This window comes from Chenopodium album, chromosome 8 (assembly GCF_948465745.1).
Source record: "Chenopodium album chromosome 8, dcCheAlbu1.1, whole genome shotgun sequence".
Classification (NCBI taxonomy): Eukaryota; Viridiplantae; Streptophyta; class Magnoliopsida; order Caryophyllales; family Amaranthaceae; genus Chenopodium; species Chenopodium album.
In genome coordinates this window covers 33,699,040-33,718,744 of record NC_137841.1, presented here as the reverse complement: position 1 = coordinate 33,718,744, position 19,705 = coordinate 33,699,040, and the positions used below count along the sequence as shown (strand labels likewise).

General features: G+C 36.1%; 1 protein-coding gene across 1 annotated transcript; it reads right to left on the bottom strand.

Annotated features, from left to right (window-relative positions):
* Positions 1-5,365: 5,365 nt before the first annotated feature.
* Positions 5,366-8,470, bottom strand: LOC145556010 (zinc transporter 1-like). Its single transcript, XM_081617703.1, has 3 exons — positions 7,660-8,470; positions 6,034-6,183; positions 5,366-5,820 (listed from the first exon to the last, which is right to left on the bottom strand). The coding sequence occupies exons 1-3, from the start codon at positions 8,299-8,301 to the stop codon at positions 5,515-5,517; spliced, it is 1,098 nt and encodes a 365-aa protein (XP_081473829.1). The 5' UTR covers positions 8,302-8,470; the 3' UTR covers positions 5,366-5,514.
* Between the last annotated feature and the right edge of the window lie 11,235 nt (positions 8,471-19,705).

Genomic DNA, 19,705 nt, shown 5'->3' with positions numbered 1-19,705 from the left:
GGAGAGTGGGAAGAAGAGAAAGAAGAGCAGTGCTGCAAGAGCTGGCAAGGGCGTCAAATTGGGTTTATCTGATGGGGATAGCGTTGAGTCGCTTGAGGATCTGTTGGGAGGAGAGTTCAGGAAGAAGAGGATCTCGAAAGAACGAAATGTGCGTGAAGACAAAGGGTGGAAGTTCCAGTTACCAAGGGGAAGTCGTTGCTTTTGTGGATGTGTTAAGGGCTTGGTGGCTAGCCCAAAAGAGCCACAAGGAGATAAATGAGGCTTTGGAGCTGGAATTGCAGAGGACTAGGCAACAAAAATGACTCTGCAATTCCGTATATTAGGAGTATGTGTAATAAGCTTAAGTTAGATGTTTGTTTTCTTTCTGAAACTAAATGTAGTAGTAGTAAGTCCAGTCTTTGCTAGGATGGGTTACCATGAACATTTTGGAATCGATGCCTCGGGAGAGGCTGCGGGGGGGTTGTTTCTATGTTGGTCATGTAAGTTAGAAGTTGTAGCTTCTTCTCCTAGCACTATCTGTTGTAAAGTGCAGGATGAGTCTAACAATATATTATATATATTGTTTGTTTATGGTTCGCCTTATGTTGATCGAAGGGCGGAAGTGTGGGAAACTCTTGATGATTTCCTTAGCTCATTTCTGGGGATACACGTTGTGATGGGTGATTTTAATCAAGTGGAAATGAGTAGTCAAAAACGAGGAGGGAGTAGGATAATCAGGGGGGCACTTGCTTTCACTAATTGGAGAATTAGTCATGGACTTTTGGAAATCCCGCATAAAGGAGTAGACTACACCTGGACGAATAACAGAGCAGGGGATGAGAATGTTATGGAAAGACTTGATAGGGCTTATGGCAATGTGGCCTTTAGGGATCGTTTTGCTGACGCTCTATTGTGGAATTATCCTATCTTCATCTCTGATCACGGGCCAATCCTTCTAGACTTGAAGCCCGGGAACATCACGAGAAAGATCAGACCCTATAGGGTGGAGGCGTGGGCTTTGAACTTCTGGGAAGTGAGACAAGTAATAGCAGATGCGTGGAAGAGTGAAGTGGGTGGTTCAAGAATGTATTCACTGCAACAAAGGATCAAGAATGTCAGAAATAGGGTGAAAAAGTGGTGTTTAGATTATAGAGACTTGAACAGAATCAATTGGGAACATATTCATGACTCCCTGAATGATTCTCAAATGATGGAAGTGACGGTGGAAAATATTGAGCAAGAGAAGGAAATGAGGAAAAGTTTTGAGAAGGAAGTGGAGATTAAGAGTTTGTTTTGGAAACAACGTGCCAAGAGTAGGTGGGATCTCCTGGGAGACAGGACAACGTCTTTCTTCTTCAGAGCGGTTAAGGGAAGGAAAGTGAGGAATGAAATTCGTGTGATTCAAGTGAATGACAATGACTGGACTTGGGATCCTGGGATCATCAAGCAAGAGTTCGTCAATTTTTTTAAAACAATTTACTGTGCAGAATCTGACCGAGATCTTGAAGCAGGTTCAGTGGAGTTACAGCACGAGTTAGCCCAAGATGAGGAATGGTTCGAACACATACCGCGTCTGTCTGAAGCTCAATTCTCTCTTTTAAATGCAGACTTCACGATGGAGGAAGTTCGGAAAGCGGTTTTTGACATGAAGCCGTTAAAAGCACCGGGACCGGATGGATGCCCTCCTGTCGTGTTTCAGAAATGTTGGGACACAATGGGAAGCGACATATGTGAAGCTGTGCTGAGTTTCTTCAATGGTGGATACATCTTGAAGGAATGGAACAAGACCTTCATCTGTTTGATCCCGAAGGAGGAGAATGCAAACAGGGTAGATCTATTTAGGCCTATCGGGTTATGTAACACAATATACAAGGTGATATCTAAATTCCTGGTGAACAGATTGAAGATGATTTTGGGAAGTATAATCAGTGAGTTCCAGAATGCTTTTGTTCCAGGAAGGTCGATGGCAGATAGTGCAATCTTGGGACATGAACTGATTCAGTATGTAAAGATGAGGAAGGCGAGAGATGGAGTATTCGCGGGGGTCATGAAAGTGGACCTAAACAAAGCATATGACAGAGTGAAGTGGAGCTTCATTAATAGGATTCTCAGACGAATGGACTTCCCAGAAAGATGGATCCAATGGATAAATCAATGCATAACCACTGTCAGATACTCAGTACTGGTTAATGGAGAGCAATCATAATGGTTTACGCCAAGTGCAGGTCTACGGCAAGGAGACCCCTTGTCTCCATATCTGTTTATCCTATGTATGGAAGTCTTATCTAGAAGACTATCTTGGCTTCAGGAGCAAGGGGAGATTGTAGGAATTAAAGCAGCAAGGAGAAGCCCGGAAATTTCGCATTTGTTTTTCGCAGATGATGCTTTGCTGTTTTTCAGGCCAAACCCAGATACCTGTAAGGTGATGAGGCAAGTTTTGGATGATTTTTGCAGGATCTCAGGAGAAGTGGTGAGCTCAAAAAAGTCTTTTGTTATGTTTAGCCCGAATACTCCCTCAACGTTCGTGAGAATTCTTAGGAAAACTTTGGGAACGACAAGTAAGGCTGAGTTTGGAAAATACTTAGGCTGTCCGATGGAAGTTGATCGGAGGAGTCTATCACAGTTTAACTGGCTAGTGGAGAAGATTTCACAAAAAGTGTTGTCCTGGAAATTTAGCGCTTTGTCTCAGGCTGGGAGGTTGATCTTAATCAACTCTATTCTGGTGGCTATGGCCTCGCATATTCTCACTCTCTACTTGCTGCCAAAGAACATTCTGAGAAGATTAAGCTCTTTGTGCTTAAGGTTCTTTTGGGCCAGGGTAAAGGACAGGAAGCCAATTTATTGGGTTAAAAAGGAAACGCTGGAAAGACATAAGGCGGAAGGGGGCTTGGGACTACGAAACTTCCACATGTTGAATCAGGCGCTAGTTGCGAAACAAGCGTGGAGGATCCATACCCAGAGAGATTTGTTAGTAAGTAGATTTCTGATTGGAAAGTATGGTCATACGCCAATTGAGAAGGCGGCCATGGGTAATGTACCACAGAGATGCACTTGGATGGTTAGAGGAATGATCAGGGCAACAAGTCAAATGAAAGGAGGTTTCTGGTACAGGGTAGGGGACGGAAACAGTGTAAGAATTGAAGATGACAGATGGACAGCTTCAGGGCTGGTCCGGATGTCCCCAAGAATCCCTGCAGAAGACGGGTGTAGATTTAAGGTGGTACAGGATCTTCTGGATGAAAAAGGGGAGTGGAAGATTAGGGAGATTTGGAACATGTTTAACTTCAATGACGCAAAGAAAATCCTGAGCGTTGTCCCGAGAGCAGGAAAGAAAGATGAAATTTTATGGGGAGGAACAGAGAGTGGGGAGTACACTGTCAAGTCGGGATACTGCTGGCTGAGGGGGGGGGGGGGGTCAAGTGCAGATAGTGAGTGTAGATTCTGGAAGGAATACTGGAAGTTGGACATAATGCCCTCCTGGCTAATACTAGGTTGGAGGATTATGAACGGTGCTTGTAGCAGTAAATCGGATCTTATCAGGCGGGGTTTGAATGTGAACCCAGCATGTGTCTTCTGCAATGAGGAAAGAGAAACTGCGGAACACTTGTTTAGAGACTGTCAGATAACCAGAAGGGTTTGGTCATGCGGATAGTTGGGTATTAGGGCTACGGAGGAAAAGCAGGATATAGGAGTCTGGTTGCGCAATTTCCTTTGGTATGCCGTGGGGATAAAAAGGGAGAATCCTGCCCTTGCTGGATCATTTTTAGCTGTGATTTGGAGTCTCTGGAATCATAGGAATGACATCATTTTCAGGGGGAAAGTCTGCTCTCCTTTACATATAATGAGACTATGCAACCTGAATGTCGCTAAAGTGTGCAAGGACTGGGAAAAGAAGGAGGAAGGAAGCCATGTGCAACTTAATAAGGTTTCTGAGCCTAACGACCTAAACTACTGGCAAAGGGGGACGCATGATTCAAGATTGGTAGTCATTGTGATAGTGGACGGAGCATGGAAGAGAATGGGTGGTAAGCGGGATGAAGCAGCAATAGGGTGGGTTTTAGAGAAAGATGGATGGATATTAAGTAAAGGAAGCAAACAAGTGTTAGGGTCTTCCGCGCTACACTGTGAACTGCTAGCAATGAGAGAAGGGATTATTGAAGCTGGCGCAAGATTTAAACAGATTGAAGTCAGGACCGATAGCAAGCTAGCTACTAAGGCGATTAGGAACCCGAGGACAAGCCCGAAGGATCTGAGGACAATAGTGGAAGAAATCTGTTCGTTGATTGAAAAATTTGATTATTTCTGCTGTTGTCATGTCTCGCGTAGTGAAGTCTCGAAAGCCCATGACCTAGCTATTAGAGCTAGAAGGGGAACTTAAGAGACACTCCTTTATATTTGTTTACCGGTTGTCAAAAAAAAAAAAAAAAAAAAAAGACAATGTGGCACATGTTTTGTTATTAAACATGGTACCTATGATTATACATTGAGTAGATGTATGTCAAAAGTCGATTTGGAATAATCGAAATGTTGTTTTAATATTTGAAATACCGGTCATTATTCCTGACGATTTTTCTATTTATTTTTTTCTAATGCTTTCATTCATCACAACATTCATCACAAATAAGTACAATTGAGAAGTTGATTATACGTGTGAATTGGATATTTTTTTCACTCAAAAAGTTGTCAAATCAGAAGGAATAATAACCATTTTTGCAAGTTTGAACATCTTTCTAGGTATTGGAAGGTTTAGAAAGTTTGACAGAAACATTAAAAATGGCCTATGAATATTTGGCAAAATTTGCCCACTTACCCCCTACAAAGCTAGTACGTATTTACTTTTCTTTTAGAGGGGGATCTTCTACCGGGGCCATTAAGGGCCCGACCCCCAGTAAATTGTTGAAATAAATTAGCTAATGAACTTTTTTTTTTTGACACAAGCTAATGAACTTAAATAACCTTATTTTACATATAAAATATCAGAACATAGTGATTATTTTGTAGTGAGAGATAAAAAATTCAAATCCCGGCCCCTCTAATAGTTTTGACCAAGATCCGCCACTGTTTTCTTTAGGGGTTTCTTCTTGGGAAGAAGGGCAATTAGCATTTCGATTGCCCATTGAGTTGCTAGATAATATCAGGAAAGCAAAAGTAAAATAACCATTAAACGAACATGAGCAAAGTGTATGACAAAATTTGGTGGGATTTCCAAACCAATGACAAAAACAATAATGAATTGCGGTTTTACCTTATATTACTTAATTGCTTATACTTCCTCCGTTCTTTTTACTTGACTCGCTTTGACTTTTACACTATTCATCATTTATGGATCCTTTGATCATCTTTTATGAAGTATATACAAGTAAAAACATATTCACATGGGATTAAGTAATATGTAATTTCTATTATTTTTACTTATGAGAAATTAAAGTTTTACATTGATAAACGTGATAAATGAAATATGTCAATTGAAAAAGAACAAAGGAAGTAAATTTCTTACTAACAAAATTTTAAAAATAAAATAATAATGTTACTATATCATGCCCATCTAGCCAAAACAGACATACAACCAGCCCCTAAAAGTAATGAAATATGTGAGCCTAATTGAATCCTAGTATTTGCCTGCATCCTTGGATTCATGAAGTCTGCAGCTAGTAGATCAACAAGTGCCATATATATTAGTATACCTGCTGCAGCCGCCTCGAATATCCCCTGTATAATTAGTGATCGAGGGCTACTTTGGTCGTATACACCGGCGATTGCAATGCCAATGCCAATACCAATTGGTGTTGTAAGTGAGAAAAACATTGCCATTGTTGCCATAGCTCGTGACTTGAACTTCGCCTGTAAAAAAATGATGATTTCATCGATTTATGAGTGCTATAATTTTTTTAAAAATCATATAATAAATCAAATATTAGGCAAATTGAAAATTGACAACAGAAAAGTAAAAACACTTTTTTCTTGTTTCCAGTTCTTTGTTTTTAAAAAAATAGAAAACTGCAAACAAAAACCGATGTCAAACAAGCGAGAGTAAGTTGTGTTTCAGTTGTTTACCTGATTGATGCAGCCACCAAGTCCCATGCCTTCGAAAAATTGATGGAAACTTAATGCAACCATTAAAGGTTTAATGGTATCAAGCCTTTGAGATGTTCCCAATGTTATGCCTATTATTACTGAATGGACCACAATTCCCAGCTCTAATACCTGAATAAAAACCATCCAAATAATAGTTAGTTTGCTAGATATAGATATTATTGATAAAATCTTAGGTATAAAAGAAGGGTGTGTGTTCATGTCTGTTAGCAACTTTATAGTACTTTTATGATTGAATTCAAAATTTAAGAGTTTTATATAATTTGAACTTTTTTTTTTTTTGAAACAATATAATTTGAACTTTGAAAGTTGAAACTTGTTAGGTGTGATATATAAATTAGTAAGTAACCATTAAGTTGGCACCTAATAATGCTAAAGAATATAGGAGTAAAGAAGAATATGACATCCTTTGCTTCAACTTTTTGACCCTTTAAAGTTTGTTTGAGATGCTAAGATTTGTAGTCCACTCACTAGTGTTTCAAATATTTTACTAACATATATAAAAATTATATATATATATATATATATATATATATATATAGGGGGAGGCTCTCATGAGAATTTTTCTTATGTGAGAATTTTTCTTATGTGAGAACACTCTTTATGTTCTAAATTTTTACTTGTATGTTCTAAATTTTAAATCTGATGTTCTAAACTTTTCCTTAGGTGTTCTAAATTAAATCAAATGTTCTAATTTAGTATTCACATGTTCTAAACCATAAATTAGTTAAGTTTAATATCATAAATTTTAAATAACTTGTTCCAAAATTTTAACTTATATGTTCTAAATTTTAAAATGTGTGTTCTAAGATTTTTAATTATATGTTCAAAATTTTAAAATGTGTGTTCTAAGATTTTTAATTATATGTTCCAGATTTTAAAGCTTATGTTCTAAATTTTTACTCGTATGTTCTAAATTTTTTACTCACACTGTCTATATTATATATTTGTTTGTTCTAAATTTTTATTCACATGTTCATAATCTTAAATCAAATGTTCTAAATTGTACTCATATGTTTAAAATTTCATAAAACAGATTTTATAAATTTTTAATCACTTGTTCTAATTCTTAAATCAAATGTTCTAAACATATTACTCACTTTGATGTTCTAAATTATTACTCAGACGTTCTAAATTTTAATTTCAGACGCATGTTCTAAATTTTTACTCGTATGTTCTAAACTTTTACTCATATGTTCTAAATTTAAAATCAGTTCTCATATAAGTATGAATTCTCACATATGAACCTATTCTCACCGGATCCCTCCCCTATATATATATATATTCTCTTATACTCGTACTTATAATAATAAAGTATAGTAAACATATTGGGTTGAAATATGATTTCATTTAATTTTGAAAAGAAACAAAATTGACTGAGATACTAAGATTTGTAGTCTAGTCACTTGTGTTTCAAATATTTTACTAATATAGATAAAAATTGAATACGTTTTTTTTTAAACTCATAATAAAGTACGAAAAACGTCTTGGTTTGAAATATGTTTTCATCTAATTTTGAAAAGAAATAAAATTGACTGAAATAGATAGATACGTATGTAAATACACGATAAAAATAACTATTGTTACCTGAGCAGTAACACGATGCCTAATAAGTTCAAGCTTACTCAATTGTTCCCCTAATTCATCACTACCTTCACCAACATGACCATGAGAATGACCATGAGTAGCATGAGTATGAACATGCACGTGACCAGCATGTGCATCATTACTCTCTTCATCCACCACTTTACTATTAATAGAAACTTCCTTATTACCATCTTTCCCACCAAAGTGAACCCTTCTATAATGCCCTGTTGCCAATGAATCCACCATTAGGCTCCCAATCGAAGCCACCATCGCGATGAACGCGGCAAAGGGGAACTTCTGCCAAGGAGTTTCCCCTATACAAGGTGACGTCAACCCCTCGAAAGCTTCCGGGAGTATGTGGATGAACCCGGTAGCGAGGATTACTCCTGCGGCAAAGGCCTTGATCATGAAGAATATATCGTTTTCGGGCCGTAAAACGGATATCCGTTTGCCTAGTAGAGGAATCCCTACTCCGAATGCTCCGGCTCCAAGGATTGCTCCTATGGCACCTAATTTAAACTTGAGGGTTACGGACTTGCCGTCACGGGGTAAGTCATTAGCTTCACAACTACACTCAGCTACTACAATTGTAGGCAGGAGTAGCATAATAGTAAGCACATAGAAAAAAATTGTTTTTGCCATGTTTTTTCCCTTTTTTTTTTTTTTTTTTTTTTTTGGAACTTATGATTTGAGATATATATTATGAAAGAAGGTTAGTTTTTATAGAAGTTTGAATGGTAAGGTTACGGAATAAAAGGAATGACATTCACATTCATACAACAATATTGGATGGTTCATGAGAGAACTAAGAAAGGAAGTTAAAATAAAAGAAATTATGTTAGATGGAAAAAAGGAAGATCAAAAAGGTACCATGGATAAAAGAGTATCTTGAAAATGTCGACATTATTTGGTGATTATTATAGGGATGTCAAATTTTGTTCTTTTTTGATCCGTAGCTTTGTTTGCTACTTCGTTTGAGCAATTTGTTATCTAGGTCTCTTTCCGTATGATATACTTCCTTTTCCTATTTCTTTAATGTTTTTAATTTTTTTTTTTTTTAATTTTGTATGTATCACTTGAGTTTTCACGTGTGTCGAGACACAATTTTAACAGTCAATATGTTAGTTTAGATGAACTACTACGAGAGGGGGGGGGGTGAATGGTAGTAGGTTCCAATCGTGAAACTTATGCGGAAATTAAAAACAAAACATAAAAGGAACTTAAAGAACACAAAAAGTTTAACGAGGAAACCATCCAGTGCCTAGCTGGAAGTAAAACATCGGCCCTATTGGGACTTATAAACAAATTCCACTATAATAGGCAACTCTCCTAGTACAACCTATTACATAGACCTTTGCTTTGCAAGTTCTACCACGGACACTTGCCTATATGATAGGACACCTCCTACCAGACCTAAGACACTTCCTAGGACCCTTTTCTCCCTTTACCCAAGACACCTCCTAGGTGACCCAAGACACCTCTCAAGTTCCTTTCACTTGACCCAAGACACCTCTCAGGTTCCTTTCACTCACTGTGCACTCACAACTACCACTTGAATTTTAGAGATTTCAAACTCATACACTCAAATGTGAATTTAAGAGAATTCACAATCTCACCCCAAAACCCAAAATACTCAAACCCCTTTTCCCATTACAAGATCTCAAAGAATAACTCTAAATACATATATATGAATAAAGAGATAAAACTAATATGTTGGACACTCGAGATGTCTGGAACTCACTGGACGTACTGTAACCAGAACCTGATAGAAACTTTGACCAAGAGGACTGACTTAGCTTCGTGCTGAAGGATGAAACCATTAAGCACGACCACTACACTTCGTCAGCCTCAACTTTGAATGAATACATATGAGCATATTTATAGTACGCTCGAATTATTCATTTTATCTTGAAAAAGATAGATTTTCTGAAATGATAAGTTTAAAAGATATTTTATAAAAATCAGTTTTCCGAAAATATATCTTTTTGTTAAGGATAAAATCTGTTATGAATAATAAGATATAATTAACATAAAATCATATTTTATTCCAATCTTATCTTTTTGTTTAAAAATACTTTTTAAACAAGATTATCTTTTTCCAAAAGGGATTTATTAGAAGATAAATATCTTTATTCAGTAAAACCAAATCCCTAAAAGATATGCACGTATAAGGTAAATATATATATCATTAAAACCGACTTTTAACGACGTGCATACTTAAGTTCCTATTAGGTTCCCGAACTCTGACAGTCTCTGAGCTCCTGACGAGTCAGTTACTCTAATTTCATTGACTGTTTGGAGTTCACCTTGGTTCTATATAGACTTGTTCCAGACCGACTTTTATGTCCAACATACTTACATGAATCCTAGAGCAATATACTTCTATTTCTCTGTCTTCATGTTGCTTCTCTAAAACTCTTGTTTTGGAATCCTGTAGTCTTAATATATTTTGGATCTTAGGGTTTGCCCCAGCATTACACCGGAACCAGGTCGTTACAACCCGTTGATATGTTCCTGTCAGGAAACACCTTTGCCCCTTTTTGATGATGACAAACTGAGCAAACTTATGAGGATAACAAAGTAACTCACAAGGTTAGTTTTTTCATTTATAAAAAACAATAAAGAAAACTAAACTAAAATAAAAGACTCCTACGCATACATGACCTATATATGTATAGGATACTTACCTTATGAAGCTAACATATGCAAACACATGTTTACATAGTTACCTTCATGGTACCTTAGCCATCATCATGCTTATCAACCATAACACTTATCGTTGTTCTTGTTCCTCTATTGCTTATCCTATATTGCTCAAGTTCCTTACATATATACATGTCATTACTCATGTTCCTTGTATCCTGTTCCAAGCATAACTTGTTCTTTCTATGCACAACTTAACATACACGTTAGATAGATAATCATCATTAGTTTATAATCATCAAAACCTAATTACTCAACAATTTCCCCCTTTTTGATGATGACAGACTAATGATGCTTATCACATATTAAAGGATAATCATTGTACATTTATTCCCCCCTTAATTTTTCAAGGAAATAACATTTGAACTAGTTAGGAACATACACAGGAACTTAACATAGTTAGGAACTTAGCAATACACATCATTTATCAATATATAAATACTTTCAATGAATCATGATGTAAGAACTTTAGACTTACTACTGCATACCATAAGCATCATACATATTCTTCCCCCTTTTGTTATTATCAAAAAGGGTATTGTTCCACACGTTTGTTTTTCTTAAATTATGCACACGTAAAGTCATATGTCATACATACCACCATATAATAAGTAAATATATAATGGTTAAACACTTGTTGTTCCTAAAAGCCTCAAGGTACTCACTTTTCAAACAAGGATACCATTTCCACACTATTTTCCAACTCACAATCCAAAAGCCCAACTTCAAAACCCTTAATTGTACTTGAAAAATAAGAAGTTAAAAATCAAGTACAGATCAGAGCTAAAAAGTTAGAAATGGATTGCATGAATAGACAAATGAAAGCGCAAGCTCAAAGGATATATAGAGAAGCATATGGAACAAATTAAGTAGAGGGAATAAGAAGCGGAATTTGTGCTCTTCGTTTAGACCTTTTGAAATGACGAGGTTCATCACATTTGTTCTTCATTTCATACTCTTGAACCTCCTGCTAAACACAACATATATTCATCTTGCTAATTGATTACCAAGTTCCCTTACTTCAACCACCAACTTCTTTGAGGAACATTCTGTATACTGGAACTTAAATAGATTTCAGTTTATCATAGTCAAGTTCCTTCATCGTTTATTATTGTTCCTTCACTAGCTCACCAAGTATACAAGTATACTACATCAACATAGTCAATATTCTTCATCTTTAGATATCTAGGAATCAAATATTCGATCACCCTTTTTCTTTTTTCTTTTTCTTTTTCCTTTTTTTTATTTTTTATTTTTTATTTATTTTTAAAGGGTGTCATTACACAAATTTTGCATGCTTTCCTAGAATAACACATTTTAAATCAATGAAGATATTACTTACTCATACACTTGTTCCCACAACCAGATATGAAACATTTGAATTCTTGGTTCCTACCTTATTCCCCCTGAGGCCCTTACCATTCTTCTTCCTTTTCAATTGCTTACTTCTTGCTTTTTTTTTTTCTTTCAACTTCCCCCTCAACATGTAATTACCTTTATTCACGTTTCATCGAGCCATAAAAAGATGATGAACAAAATTAGAGCACATGGGAATTAAGAATAAGAAGTAAAAATATGTGAACGGAAAGAGGAATTTGAATTAGGTGAATAAGAATCTTCGAATTTTTTAATATGAGAAAATTAAAGTATATGCAACACGGACACACAACTAAGAGTTGTAGGATAATGTTGCGTTCAAAGATATATGGTGTGGATGCTTGAAAGTTGGCTAAAAGATAGGTTAGTTCCCTCTGAAATTTAAACAAGTGAGGTGTAAACGGTCTGGGAACTTACCTGTCTTGTTCCATCAAAGTTTCTTCCATTGTTCCTTTGGCAACTTAGGAACTTCGTGTTTGACAACACCCATAGTTCTATTTTGAGACTTCTAATACTCTTAGGCAAGTGAGTATTTCTTTTACAACACAAGAACTAAGTGTGACACATAAACAATAAGCGCACATTCTTTACTTTAAGTATAACATGTATAGGAACCCCAGTTTGACATAACTTATGGGAAAAATACTTTATACTGATGTTATGTTTTATCAAGTCTTGTTCCATTAAACAATAAAAAGAATATGACAAGTCAAGACAAAACCATAAGAGAATCAATTCACAAATTCACATATTGCATTCATACCAAAAATATATCAATTCAATTCATCTAATGTCGACATGTGAAAAGGAACTTATATCTTATGTAGTCTCTTACCAGTAAAAATATAACTTTAAAGCATTGGTTTAATACGATGGCTTACCTTAGAGTTCTTGAAGTGGTTGTTCTATTTCTTGATGATCTCGAATCTAATATGAACTTTCACTTCTAACTCAAGTTCCATTGTCAGTGGCTAATGCTTACAAATACATTTTCTCATCAAAGAATTAGCAAAAACCAATGCACAATGGCTCGTTAGTTGTACCAGAAATATAAGCAATGTAAATAAGTACAACTAATAACTATTCCATCTTGAAAACAAAAATTGACATTTTTTAAAGCTCAATTTTCAAGAAGGAACTTGGATAGCATTCTATCATAGAGTATGTTCCACATAGACGTCTATATAAAATTTATATCAAGACACACAAGACATCCATGTGGTACAACTCTAATCCCATATAAACAGCAAGAATAAACATTGTTCAATTTGCTTTAAGCCTAGCTATACACGCAACAAGTTCCTTAAAGACAATACATACCTTTGTATTGGTTGTTTCTTTTAAGAACCAAACTTGCCTTGTTCCATTCACGTGCCTTACTCAACAAGCTTTTTCCAGATACCCTTTTTAATCTCCAACCCTTTTTAGGTGTTCTAGAATATGTTCAGGATGTGACATGCACCTTCTTCCTTTTAAGCTTATTAAGTTCCTGCTGCACATCTAACCTAATAACAACCAATTATATGTTTACATCAACCTACAAAACAAACTTATCTTTTATACAACTATGAGTTGAGAAGTCCATCTTTTTCGGTTGATATCTCGAGCTCTGCTCTGATCCTTGGTTGTTGAGGTTTGCTCCTTGATTACATATGCATGAAAAACATTGAGTTCCATAGTTTGTTGAGATTTTGATGGTCGAAACAAATATTATCTCAGCTCTGGAACTTCGTTCGAACTTTCTTTCTTGTATTGAGTTCTTTGAGCTTTGCTGCAAGAGTTGGAACTTAACATCTAAAAGTTCCTCAATATGTGTAGCTAGCCCTTGCTGTTATTCTTAGTGACATATTTCTTTACTAGAAACTCAGTTAGTTCTACAGGAACTTGTGAGTTCATCTTTTATAACCTGTTTGATGGGAACAAACCTGTTAGTCTCAAAATATGTTCACTTATTGCACATTAAACAAGGTAGAGAGTAGACTCTTTATGTTTTACTATTCTAGGAGTTTATAGGTAAATCGCCTTGGCACTTCTATAATCAAACATCCCTAAGTGGAACATAGGGTGTCTTGTTAATCGAAGATCTATTGTTTCAATGTTGATGATGTAGCAAGAGGCATTGAAAACTATTCCAAAGAACCTGCAAAGACCATTAGTATAGAACTTTGTTTTCTTGTCTTTCATGATTCAAAATTGGAAACTTATTGTCAATCCTGTGTTCCTGCAGTAAACACTAAACATTACTTGAACTAGGTTCCATTGTTAGATCTATAACTCTATAAATGATGAACACTTAGTCACATACTCTGTTATAGAAAAGACTTTCAACAAACAGTTCATCATCTCTTCTATTAAGAAAAGTAACCAAGTGTCCATTTGCGTTCATCGCTTATAAACAAGACATCTCTTTCAATTAGTCTATAGAGATAACACATGGTAAACAGATCCATGTCACCAAGATCCAATGGATTAGTGTTGCTTACCATCTACTTGATGTAGAAAGAGAATGTAACATGTGTTTGATTCTCATGCTTCTCGATCTTAACCTGTTTGGAACTTACATATACATATACCTATTATCAAGTTCCTACTACTAGGTTTATCAAGCATGAAAAAATTAACATGTTTACAATTTGAAGCATAGAAGTATTTCATCTTCAATAAAACCTAGAAATGTCAGGTTGATGTTAGAAATCAACTTGAGATCCACAAATGATGTGTTCCTTATTTGATTCCCTTCATTTGTGACATTTCCACTCTTTATTGATGATGTCATCTCGAAGTCATGAAACAACTAGAGTTATAAACAATTAAAACACCAGAATGTGCATTAAAAACTCGACAAGAAGAATATTCACAATGGAATAGGAAGTTGACTTACTAACTTCCTGTGATGTAGCAATTTTACCTTTTGTGTTAGTATTATAAGTCAAAGTTCTTCCATTGTAGGTTTATAGCATGAGATATCTTGATTTGGCTATTATCATCTCTTTGGAACCTCGCTGTCGAGAAACTACGAGTTTCTTCCTACTGTAAACCTTCAACTCTCCATGTTCCTTTTGACATAAGGTTGGAACATGTCCTTCTGGTTCTTTAGACCATTGTTTCTTGGGTATAGGAACGTGTTGATTTAATCTCAAATTCTTCAACACCTAGTCAATGTCCCTCATATCATCATTCAAAAGATATAACCTGAAAAATCAAAACCCAAGAGAATTCTTTTGTGCTTTCAATAGGTTAGTAGGTTAGTGAAAAGAGATAGATACAACCTAAAGCATAAAAGTATTGAAACATAGAGTTCCTTTAAGAATACTCCCTTTTGGATGTCGTTCCATCAACGAAATTATTAATCTCTAACATGTAGACAAAGATAATCATATTGCTTCATGATTCATGAGGGATTGCTACATGAATTTATGCTTTGTTCCAAAGAACTTTGAACTATAGGAACTTGAATAGAACTTGAATAAGAAGCTGAACAGAAATTTATATATTTACTCCTATAGCACCTTGATATAGAAGCTTAGTTATTCCTGTATCCCTAATCCGTTTTATCATTTCAAGTTCACCAAGTTCCAACTCCTTTCAGCATTGAGTTCCTATAGGAACAGGCTTTTATGCCCCGATTTATGTATATGGACAAACCTACAAAACAATCAATAATAATTTGCACAAAACTAGAAGAGAAGTTAGTTTTTCATGACATACATTATAAATATCAAAACACCTTCTCTTTACATCCATTCACAAATAACTGATAAGTGACTTTTATGTCACTTTTGGGGTGTTTATTGAGTCGTTTTCCGGCTTATTTTTCCAATAATTTAACCCTTTTTATCATTTCTTTTATTTGCTTATTCACGTCGTTTATCTTTATTTTCAGTATTTTAGTAGTTTTTAATAGTTTTTAAGCTTATTTTCTTAATTTATTTAAATTATCTTATTTTCTATGTTTATATTTTAAGTTATTAGTTCTTGTTATTTAATAAGTTCCTAGTTTCTCTCATTTTATTATTTTATTTTATTTTCATGTTTGTTTTATTTATTTTATTTAATTTCTTTTGATTTTATTTTCAAGTTATTTTATTTTATCTTTATTTAATTTTATTTTATCTTGTGGTAATACCCTCGTGTTTCCGGTTGTAGGTGTTCCGGGTTTCAAAGTCGTATTCGTGTTCGGGGTCCGAGGTTTGAGGCAAAAGCACAATGCCAAGCCGCTTCCCTCTTGCTAGCAGCTTATCAGACACCACCCTCTCTCCTTATCCTTCACCACACCAGTCACGCACCACTAATTCCCCTGCTCCCCTCAACAACACCAACAGCAACAGCAGCAAACTGCAAACACACCTCCAATCACCACCACGCAAACCACCAGCCAACTCCCCTGCTCCCTCAATTCCACCACCGCAAACAACAAAGCAGCCCCTGTTGCCCTTAATCATCACTCACGCATTCCCACACCTCCAACCACCACGCATTCTAGCATCACCACCAACACTCCCCTGCTGCCAGCCGCAACTCATATCAGCCCAACTTACCACCACCGCGCAATAGAGCAGCCACCACCAGCATCAATTACAACAGCAACCCCGCAACATTCCCCCCATTTAATCTACCTCACGCAACCACCTGCGAACCTCCACCATCAACCACGCAGTTCCCCTGTTCCACCAGCCCTTCACCCACAATCAACCACCAAACTCCAACCCAATTACCAACCACTTTCAGCCACGCAACTCAACCAACATCAACCCTTGGGCCACCGTCAACAACCAGCAACAACCTGCAAATATTAATCCAATCACCAATTTGCACGAGCAAAATGCAATTCCAATTGGGTTCGAGCAAACCGTTGAGAGTTCGGTCGAAGTACGAGTCAGAAACTTTCAAAGTTTGGTAAATTGAAGAGGTGTGGTCGAACACACCCATGGTTCGACCGAACCAACCCCGTAGTTCGGCTGCACCAACCTATGGTTCGACCGAACCACTTCACGAGCCTCGCACATGATAATTAATGAGATCGAACGGTTGATATTGAAGGTGAAGGGTGATGCTTGATGATTACCTTTGATGATTGTTGTTGATGGTTGATGGAGGGTGATGATGCGTGCTGATGGTGTTTGAATTGGAGCAGCCACGAAATGAAGAGCAAAAAAAAATGAGTCTGATTGTTTTTGTTTTTTTTTTTCGTGGGTTTATCCTTGTTTTTCCCCTTTTTATTTTCTTTTTCTTTTTCCTTTTTCTTTTTATTTTTATCCTTTTTAAGTTTTTTTTTGGTTTTTAGTTTAGTTATTTTAATTGTTTTATTTAGTTTTATTTCTTTTTAATTTCTTTTATATTATTTTAACTTGTATTATAAATACCCTTTTTGGGGTTATTTTCTAACAACTTCTTATCAACATTATTTTACCTAGTTTTAGGGTAGTTTAGTCTCTTTTATTTTCTCTCTTAGGGTTAGATTAGGATTTTCTCTCTCTAGTTTTAGGAGTAGATTGTAGAGAGAGAAAGCTTGGATTTCCATGGAGTTTTTGAGAGGTTGAAGAAGCAACTTTGTGGAACTTCTTCTCATCTATTCAATGAGAATTTTCTAACTTTCTCTCATCTTTATTTCTTTGCTTAATTCTTAGTTTTTTGCTTTTTGTTTGTTGATTTGAGTAGATTAATTAGTTTGTTTGTTTAATCTTGTTTTTATTCTTATTTTACCTTGTCTTCCATGTCTTTCTTCATTATGTTAGCTTAGGTTTTGTTCTAGGGAATTGGATGAAGGTTATATTAATGAATTGAATGATCGATTGTGATTAGTATGAAATTGTTTCTTGATTATTGTGTATGGGTGATGCTTCTATGGATTAGAATCTTTCTAGCTAATCGATTCTATGCTCTTAATTGTGTTTTCAATCAATTGTGCGAGAGTGAGTTGGTTGAGAGCCCTAAATTCTTCCATACCTTTGCTAGGGTAGTTGCACGAGAGTGAATTAGTTTAGTAGGATAACTAACATGCTTAATTGTGTGAGAGTGAGTTAAATGTGTTGATGTTCCTAATCAAGGTCTTTTTCATCTATTTGTATGATATTGTTTAATACATTGATGTGATTGGATTCCACTTTCCCTAGTTTTAGTTGTTTGTTCTTAGTCGTGTTTAGTTTAACCTCTCTCTATCTCACGACCTTTCCTAGTAGTCTAGTTGGCACAAACTAATACACTTAGTCCTTATGGGTTCGACCCTTTACTTGCCACTAACTAGTTTAGTGTAAGTTTAGGTATTATAAATTTCTAATTTGGTTAGGGTTAGTAGTCCCAACGATATACTTTTACCCGCGATCAAATTTTGGCGCCGTTGTCGGGGACTAAGGCGTTCATTAGTTTGTGTTGATTAGATTAGCTAGGTTCTTGTATATTATTTGATTTTTGTTTGCTTTTCTTTGTTCTTTGTATAAAAATGGCATGCTTATCTTTTCCTCAATTTGATGGTGAACCCTTCTATGCTTACTTTGAAAGACTAGATGGTTTCCTTAGTTACCATGGGTGTTCTCTTAGTGATTCTTGTGGTATAGCTTATTGGGGCATGAATGAGTATACTAGGGGAATGGTTGAGGACATGAATAATGGTAGATTTTGTCATTTGTCTATGCATGATGCTTGGGATTTCTTCACATGGCTTGCTAGGGATTCTTTAGATAGAGAATCTCATGTTTCTTGTTTTGATTCTCAATGCCAAGACTCTTTTAATTTTTGCATGAATTCTCTCGATACTTATTATGTGCCTTGTGATGATCCAAGTATGCAAATTGACACCTTTCCCCCTTATGCTCATTTTGATGAGGTTTGTGCTAATTTTGATGATGTGCAATTTGACTTTGATCATGAACCTCAACCCAATAACATTGATGCCCAAATTCTCTCTCAAATGCAATATCTCACCCAACAACTCCAAGAGCTTCAAGAGGAACAAAAATTGAGAGAAGTGAGGCTTGCTCAAGTGATGAGTGCTATGTTTGATTTAGATGGACGTGAGGCACCTCACTTGGAGTGTGAGAGTGTTGTTTAGGATGATGTAGGGAAAGGGTGTGAAGTTGAGGGGAGATTGTCTTGTGATGAGAGGATTTTTTAGGATTTTGATCCTTTTCATTCCCCATTTGAGCTTGATTGCCATCCTTCCCCTTATTCACCCCCTTTGAGAGCTTCCCTTGGTGAGGATGTGAGTGAGCCATCTTCATGTTTGAATGAGGGATTTCATGAGGAGGATGATGATGAGTTTGAGAAATCAAGAGAGATTGAGAGTCCCTTGAGTGCCCGTAAAAAAAAAAAAGAGTCCCTTGAGTGGTGGTGGAGGAGTTGTGAATGAAGAAAATGTCAATTTTGAGGATTCCTAACCCCCTTCCCCATCTTGATGAGTCTACCTTGCATGTTTGTGACCCTTCTATCCATGAGTCTTTGGACTCATTTGAGGTTATGGCTAGTATGTTCATTGAAGGTGTAACAAATCACTATAGCCTTTTGAGAGAGTTCATTGGCAATGCTTCATGGGAAAGGGATGAGTTTGAGAGAAACCTTTATCCTTTCATGCATGGTTTAGAGACTCTAGGCTTTGAGGATCTTGAGGGAGTTGTTGTTCATCGTTGTGATAGAGAGGAGGATGAGGTTGTTTCTATTGGAGTGTTTTTGTTTGAGGGAGATTTGAGTCATGAGTGTTCTTTTGAGGATTCTATGATTGATTTTCATGCCCTCATTGGTGATGTGAGGCTTTGAGAGACCATTGTTTCTCCTCCCCTTCCTCATGTCCCTTTTTGACCACATCTCCTACTATCCCATGTTCCTCCCTTCTTTTGTCAAAGAGCCTATTGAGGATGTTCTCTTGTTTGATGAGACTTTTCCTTTTCATCCTTCTATTATTGAGGAAATGGGTGATTGTGCCACCCAAAAAGATTTTGAGGAGTTTTTGCCATTTTATTCTTTTCCTTATTTT